This window comes from Carassius carassius, chromosome 50, assembly GCF_963082965.1.
Source record: "Carassius carassius chromosome 50, fCarCar2.1, whole genome shotgun sequence".
NCBI lineage: Eukaryota > Metazoa > Chordata > Actinopteri > Cypriniformes > Cyprinidae > Carassius > Carassius carassius.
Genome location: NC_081804.1, coordinates 15,012,324 through 15,019,823, shown reverse-complemented (window position 1 = coordinate 15,019,823; position 7,500 = coordinate 15,012,324). Strand labels below are relative to the sequence as shown.

The window sequence follows — 7,500 nt, the reverse complement described above, 5'->3', positions numbered from 1 at the left end:
ACACTAAAGCTTACTGTACTATAATAAAGTGACACATTTAGCAGGATGAAAAATAAGAGTAAATATTTAAAAAGACAATTGTTTATATATTTTTATTAATAAAGGATTAACATTTTATTTACAAATGTGATGACAATCACAGTAATAAATTATGAATTCTTCATGGAACAATTGCACTTTCAGTAGATGGTCTCTGGTTTATTTGTCAGCTCGCACAAACGACGCAAACACACTGTCCTCTTGACTGAGGAGAACCTCTGGTTTGTCAAACTCCAGAATGACTCCTCTCTTCATCACAATCACCAGGTCTGCATTCAGGATGGTGTGCACACGATGCTGCGGAAACACACACACACACACACACACAAAATGATGTCCAAATGCCTGAGACCTCGTTTGACCTGGATGAATGCCTCTCGATCATTAAAAGCATTCAATCGTCGTCATGATATTGGACTTCAGAAATAACCAGACTATAAATATTAAAGTCAGAAAGCAACCTAATAGGAAACTTACAGCGATGGTGACCACAGTTCTGTCGGCAAAGGCAGTCATCACAACTTTTTGTAGAATGCTCTCCTATTAAAAAAAAAAGGGTATTATTGACATAACGTAATATAATATAACAGCTTGTTATTATATAATGTTTTTTTTATACTTTAAAACTTTAGAACCTAACTATTAAAAAAAGCATTATTAGTGTAAAATATTCAATTTTGTTATATATATATATATATATATATATATATATATATATATATATATATATATATATATTCAAACCTTTTAACTTAACCCGCTATATAATATTTTGTTTTTATAATTCTTAAAAGTTTTTAGCATAACCTAAAAAGAGCATTATAAATAATTATGAATATAAACTTTTAAATAATTCCTAACCCTTTAACCTAGCCTATTAAAAGGAGCATTATTAACATAATTATTAAATCATATATTTGTTCATAATAAACTTTTAAATGTAAACTGTTTCTTAAAATGCATTTTATGATAATGATTTATAATTAAAATAAAGCATTATATTGTTTTTTTCTTCATATAATTTCATTTTAACCACATCTACTAAAAGCAACAGTATTGATATAATCATTGTTATTTTAAATTTTTTACTTTTTACCCAACATATTTAAAACAGCACTATAATATATTATAATGTATTATACTTTTTGTTAATTAATCTGTAACTTTTTTTTATTTTTATTTTTTTAAGAATACCTAATTTTAAGGACTAACCTAAAACCGAATTGTTAATTTATAAATTTTAATTACATTTCTCCAATATATGCATTTACAAAATAGTATGAATTAATTATATTAGTATTATTATTACAATTTAACTGATTTAATTGAAAAGGTAATATGTATTTCAGTATTAATTACTATATATTAGTGCTTTAATGATGGCTTGCATTCATTCTGGAATGGGATTTTTATAATGAAATGTTTATCAATCTGTAGGTGGTGTATAAACACCAACACTTTTCACGCAGATGCTTTACTTTTATTTTGAATTAGTCAAACTGACCCAAACCGTGTCTCTATTAAACAGAGCCACGCTTTATTTATTCAAAGAGATGAAGGCAGAGGAGAAGAGCGCTTGAAAATCAAAGTGAAGTGAATCGAGGTAGGTCTTGGCCCCTGGGTGGTTTTTCTTCTACCTCTCAGACTCTCTGTTGTACTTGTAAACACGCACGCACACACACACACACACACACACACACACACCGTAGCCATGTCTATAGAAGCAGTGGCCTCGTCCATAATCAGAATACTGCTCTTTCGCACGAATGCACGCGCCAGACAGAAGAGTTGACGCTGTCCCTGGCTGAAGTTCTCCCCACCTTCAGTTATTATGGCGTCTGAAACACAAGGTGAAAGATCATCAGTCATATATTTAGAGAGGTTTTGATTTGCAGTCAAAATGGTTTTTGTGTGTTCAGAGTGAATTTTCTTTTTTTTTTTTTTTAGAAAAATCATGTCAAAATGTGATTCCATCAGGTTTTTGATGAACAGTTAGCCTGTATGTATCATTATTGTATTGCATTGCATTATTTGTTTTAAATTTACAGAGCTTTGATCATGAAGCTAAACATTCAAATATCTTCTTACGGGAAATGTAGAGTTGACAACTGCTATTTATATGATTCTATGTAGTCCTCCTTAATTTAAAAATCAAACTGATTTAAAAACTGTCAGAATTTCATCATACATTTTGTCCATATAAACATCAACAGCTGCACCAAATTGCATATTTTTGCTCCGTGTGGACTCTGAATACAACTGAGGGTTTGTTTCCTCCATATATAAAGAGCCATTAAAGCCTGATTTATCAAATATAATATGCAACAAAAAAGGCGTATGGGGTTAAATGGATTTAAGGGATATTTCATGTTCCACAGAAGAAAAAAGTTGACATGAAGTTGAGTAATGACAGGGTTGTCATGTTTTCGGTGAATTATCCCTTTAAAATTTGAGTTTTATCAGTATCTGGCATGTTTTATGTCTTACCTAGTCCTCCGGGCAGTGTTTTAACTACTGGTTTGAGTTGTGCGATTTCTAACGCCTCCCACAGCATGCAGTCTGTAGCCTTCATCTCTGGATCTAGATTAAAACTGAACAGAAGAAGGTAAGGTATTGTAAAACTTCATTATAAATTCAGCTTGCCCTAGAAATCCTTCAGTTCTTCAGTCCCACACTAATGTGTGATTTGTGAAGCTTTTAAAAACAATGAAACGGAACAAAAATGAGTTCACTCTGCTGCTGCAATGGTACATTTATAAAGAAAATAGCAGTGATAAATAATATGTCAATGCTTATTTATGCGTGTCTGTTTTGCATTCATAATATACATAGGTCGTTTGTGAAATCATATCTCATGCATCAAATTCAAACTTATGTTCTAATGTAAATGAATGAATTTCTATTGTCTAGGATATTGTGTCAATATCTTTGACTCATGCAGTATTCGGTTTCATGAGACGCACCGGATGGTTCCGCTGAATAAGAAGGGATCTTGCAGAATAATAGAGAAGCGCGACCTCAGCGTCTGAAGGGGCAGCTTTGCTATATCGATGTCATCGATGATTATACGCCCTGTTAAATCATACAGACTTAAGACCCATGCCATATATTATACATACTCTGTCATTTACATTACATTAGCTTCAACCATATAAAATAGTCACCTTCAAATGTGTCCACCATCCGGAAAAAAGCTAATGAGAAAGACGACTTGCCACTTCCTGTTCTACCACAGATTCCAACCTAACAGATCAAAACAACAAAGGATTTGTTTTTCAACCTTTAGTAATATGTAGTTATAATAAATATTTTAGTTTTCAATAAAAATAACTTTGAAATATTACAATATTTATTCTAAATTATTTTAATTAGTTAAAAAATATTTTAAAATAAAGTATATCTTAAATTAATATGAATTATGAATAATCTATATAAATCTTTTCAGTTTTCTAATATTTATAATTTAATAAAAAAAATAGATATATTTGTAAATATTTAAATTATATATATATATTTATATATATTATATTATATATTTATATATATATTTTATATATATTATATATTTATGTGTATGTATATATTATATATGTATATATATTATATATATATGTATATATATATATATATATATATGTGCATATGTGTATATATATATATATATATATATATGTGAGTGTGTGTGTGTGTGTATATGAAATATGTCAGCAGAAGGAAGTTATATATATGTGTATATATATATATGAATCCAATATGGCGGAGTAGGAGTTCGGCTTCTCACAGCTCTCCCTGCTCAATGTGCTAAAACGGCAAAAAACAGCAAATTTGGAACTTTTGTGAGTACTTTTGAATTTGGATCCGACAAGGCCTCCGAAGAAGGCACCCCATTTAAAGAAGTGCATTCACATGTTGCAGACACCAACTCGGGCTCGTGTGAGTTGACAACTGCGTCTATGGAAACTATCCTTCATAAGTATTTTGCTGAAGCTGATAAACAATCTAAAGATCGCTTTGATCGCCTGGAAAATCAGTTTGCTTCCATTAAAACAACACTGGAGGAACACTCGAAAGAGTTGGACTCACAATGTAAGCTTACTACTTCTCTTCGAGCTCAAGTGAAACGTGCTGAGTACGCCACAACTGAGCATTCTGAGGCTATAAAGAAACTTAAGGAGAAATGAATCACGATGGAGGACCAGGGTTTGAGGGTTTTTTGCTGTATCCCGCTGTCATCAAACTCAGCCGAGGGTCGAATCAAATCCAGTTTGGTGATTTAAGTGAGGCTGTCAAGTACTTAGATTCTTTTGATTCTTCTGATCCTCACTCATTATGAAAAATATCAAATCACGACTGCTGTCATGCTTGTTTTTTTTTTCCGCACATCATGAAGTGTTATTTAACGTTTGACATCACTTCGTGGTGACAGATAGACTTGTTCTCAAAGAGAGCGAGGAAGGGGAAAGGGGGAAGAAGAAAAGAGAAGAAAAATAGGAAGAAAAGGGGGGAAAGGGGAAGAGAAGGAAGAACAGGTGAGAAGGGAAAGAAAAAGAAAAGAAAAGGATTTAAACCTGGAGTTACTTTATTTTGTTTCAACCAGAGGCTCTATGTTTTCTATGCTGGTATTAGGCTTCCTTGTGATTAAAGGTTGTTCCCAATTTTTTTTTTTGCCTGTGTAGCCTACTTGAATGTTTGATTTTCTCTGACCCAGCAGATTGCTGTTTTTAGTTGTTTAATATATGCCGTTTTATTTTATTCCTCCACTGGGTTTCTTAAATAAGCAAACAAAAATGTATTGTGTGTGTTTTCTTTTTGCTTATACATTTTTTTTACTTATTCATTTTAAGGGATTTATAATAACTCTTGAAGCACTTAGTTGTGTTGGAAGTAACTCAGTGGTTCTATTATCAGGGGCGTGAATGAAGACAGTTTAATGTTATCTTGCTTTTGTGTGTGCATCTTTATGTTATTGTTTTGTTTATTTTTTTTATATATGTGGGTATGGTTGAGTGTGTGTGTATATGATGTTGGCACTCATGTTCACCTCTTCACTTTCACGATTTTTACTTCACAAGGTTAGTTCGCTTTATTTTCATTGATCACAATTATATATTTTATGGGTAAATGTCTCCATGCTATCCATCTTAACATCCGTAGTTTACTCCCTAAAATTGATCAGCTTAGAGCTTGGCTGTCCTATAACAATCCCAATATAATCACTTTATCTGAAAAATGGCTTACTAATAGTACTAATGATGCTATTATTCACCTTGAAAATTATGTAATGTATAGGGCTGACAGAGGATCCAGGGGAGGTGGAGTCGCTACTTATATTTCATCTAATCTGAGTTCACAGCTAATTATTCCTGAGGTGAAACCTGAGCTTTTTGAAGGCATCTCTGTTAAGGTAACTCTCCATGCAAATAAACAGTTGATAATAGGCAATATTTCTCGACCACCTACAGCTCCTAAACTAGAGTCTGTTAAGAACATTAGCTATGGTATCATGGGAGACTCAAGAGAAATTATTCTGTTGGGGGATTTTAATTTAAATTGGAATGATTCTTCTACATTTACAGAACGTAATATGGTTAATGGTGCTAATTTGACTCAAATCATTACTGAGCCCACTAGAGTCGGCTCTAGCTCTAAATCTCTCATTGACTGGATTCTTGTTTCTCATCCAAACAGAATAATGACTTCTGGAGTTCTCTCTGATTGCTTTAGCGATCATTCCATTATCTATTGTATCTGGAAAATTGCAACTCCTCATCTTCCTCCTAAATATATATCGAGGTACGGGAAACTAAATTAATTAATAATAATCTATTTGTTAATGACTTTCAAAGGCTAAATTGGGACTGGCTTTACTTAATGAAGTGAAGTGAAGTGACATTCAGCCAAGTATGGTGACCCATACTCAGAATTTGTGCTCTGCATTTAACCCATCCGAAATGCACACACACAGAGCAGTGAACACACACACACACACTGTGAGCACACACCCGGAGCAGTGGGCAGCCATTTATGCTGCGGCGCCCGGGGAGCAGTTGGGGGTTCGATGCCTTGCTCAAGGGCACCTAAGTCGTGGTATTGAAGGTGGAGAGAGAACTGTACATGCACTCACCCCACCCACAATTCCTGCCGGCCCGGGACTCGAACTCACAACCTTTCGATTGGGAGTCCGACTCTCTAACCATTAGGCCACGACTTCCCACTAATTCCTGATGTTGAAGCTGGGCTAGTTATTGACAGACATGCTCCATGGAAATCCATTAAGGTTAAAGGCCATCATTTGCCTTGGGTTAATGATGATCTTATTAATCTTTTTAAAAAGAGGGATAGGGCCTGGGTTAAACATAAACACACACAACTGCCTGATGACTGGGGGAAATACAAACGATTACGAAATTTATGTACAACTCGAACAAGAAATGCTAAAGCCAATTATTACCGAGATAGCCTGTCAAATGATCGAAGTAACCCAAAGGAATTTTGGAGGAGAGTTAACACCCTAGTTGGTAAGTCCAATAATACTTCAAATAATATGATAATTAATAATGAAATAACTAATGATCCAGCTGTGATTTCAAATGCCTTTAGTTTGCTTTTTTCTCAAACACCGCTTGTTCAACCTCCTGTTTTCCACACAGACCCGTGTGTTAACAGCCAACCCTGCGGTACCTCATTCAAATTTAGGCAGGTCAGATCAACAGATGTTCAACAGGCTATTAATAAGCTTTCCAATAGCAGTGGTCCTGGCCCTGATGGCCTTGAGGGTAAGTTTATTAAACTTGCCTTGCATGTACTAGCACCCCTACTGGCTGTGCTTTTTAACATGTCATTTGATACCTGTGAAGTGCCCCTCACGTGGAAATGTACTAAAGTCATTCCTTTGCACAAAGGTGGAGACCTACAAATTCTGAACAATTATAGGCCAATATCAATAATTAATAGTGTGGTTAAAGTCTTTGAGAAAATAATTTTTAATCAATTATCTGATTATCTATCTGATAATAATTTACTTACTCAATGCCAATCAGGTTTCAGAAAATACTTCTCCACTACCACTGCTCTCTTAAAACTCTCTAATGATATATTTTCTAGTTTTGATGACAATCTGTGTACCGGTGCCATTTTCTTAGATCTCTCCAAAGCGTTCGATTTAGTTGATCACTATCTTCTATTGGATAAATTGTATGCAATTGGCCTCTCGAGATCATCTTTACTCTGGTTTAATTGTTATTTTCATCATCGTCGTCAGGGTGTGTTCTACAGGGGTTGTCAGTGATTATACAGGTATAGTGAAAGGCACCCCTCAAGGTTCTTCTCTTGGACCTTTATTATTTTCTATCTTTGTTAATGATATGCCCTTATGCTGTACAGATTGTAATATGCATCTTTATGCCGATGATACAGTTATTTACTGTAGTAAACCTACCATCTCCGGGATAAACCTCTCTT

At 34.1% G+C, this 7,500-nt stretch overlaps 1 protein-coding gene across 2 annotated transcripts in view; it reads right to left on the bottom strand.

Annotated features, from left to right (window-relative positions):
- Positions 1–94: 94 nt before the first annotated feature.
- The window catches only part of abcc8 (ATP-binding cassette, sub-family C (CFTR/MRP), member 8), a 74,981-nt gene continuing 67,575 nt past the window's right edge, over positions 95–7,500 (bottom strand). For both annotated transcript variants that reach the window (XM_059546561.1, XM_059546562.1), the window contains 6 exons: positions 3,204–3,282; positions 3,003–3,111; positions 2,527–2,630; positions 1,744–1,877; positions 517–579; positions 95–336 (listed from right to left, as the gene is read on the bottom strand). In XM_059546561.1, coding sequence (XP_059402544.1) covers positions 199–336; positions 517–579; positions 1,744–1,877; positions 2,527–2,630; positions 3,003–3,111; positions 3,204–3,282 — 627 coding nt within the window. In that variant the 3' untranslated portion in view covers positions 95–198. The remainder of the gene's footprint in view (positions 337–516; positions 580–1,743; positions 1,878–2,526; positions 2,631–3,002; positions 3,112–3,203; positions 3,283–7,500) is intronic.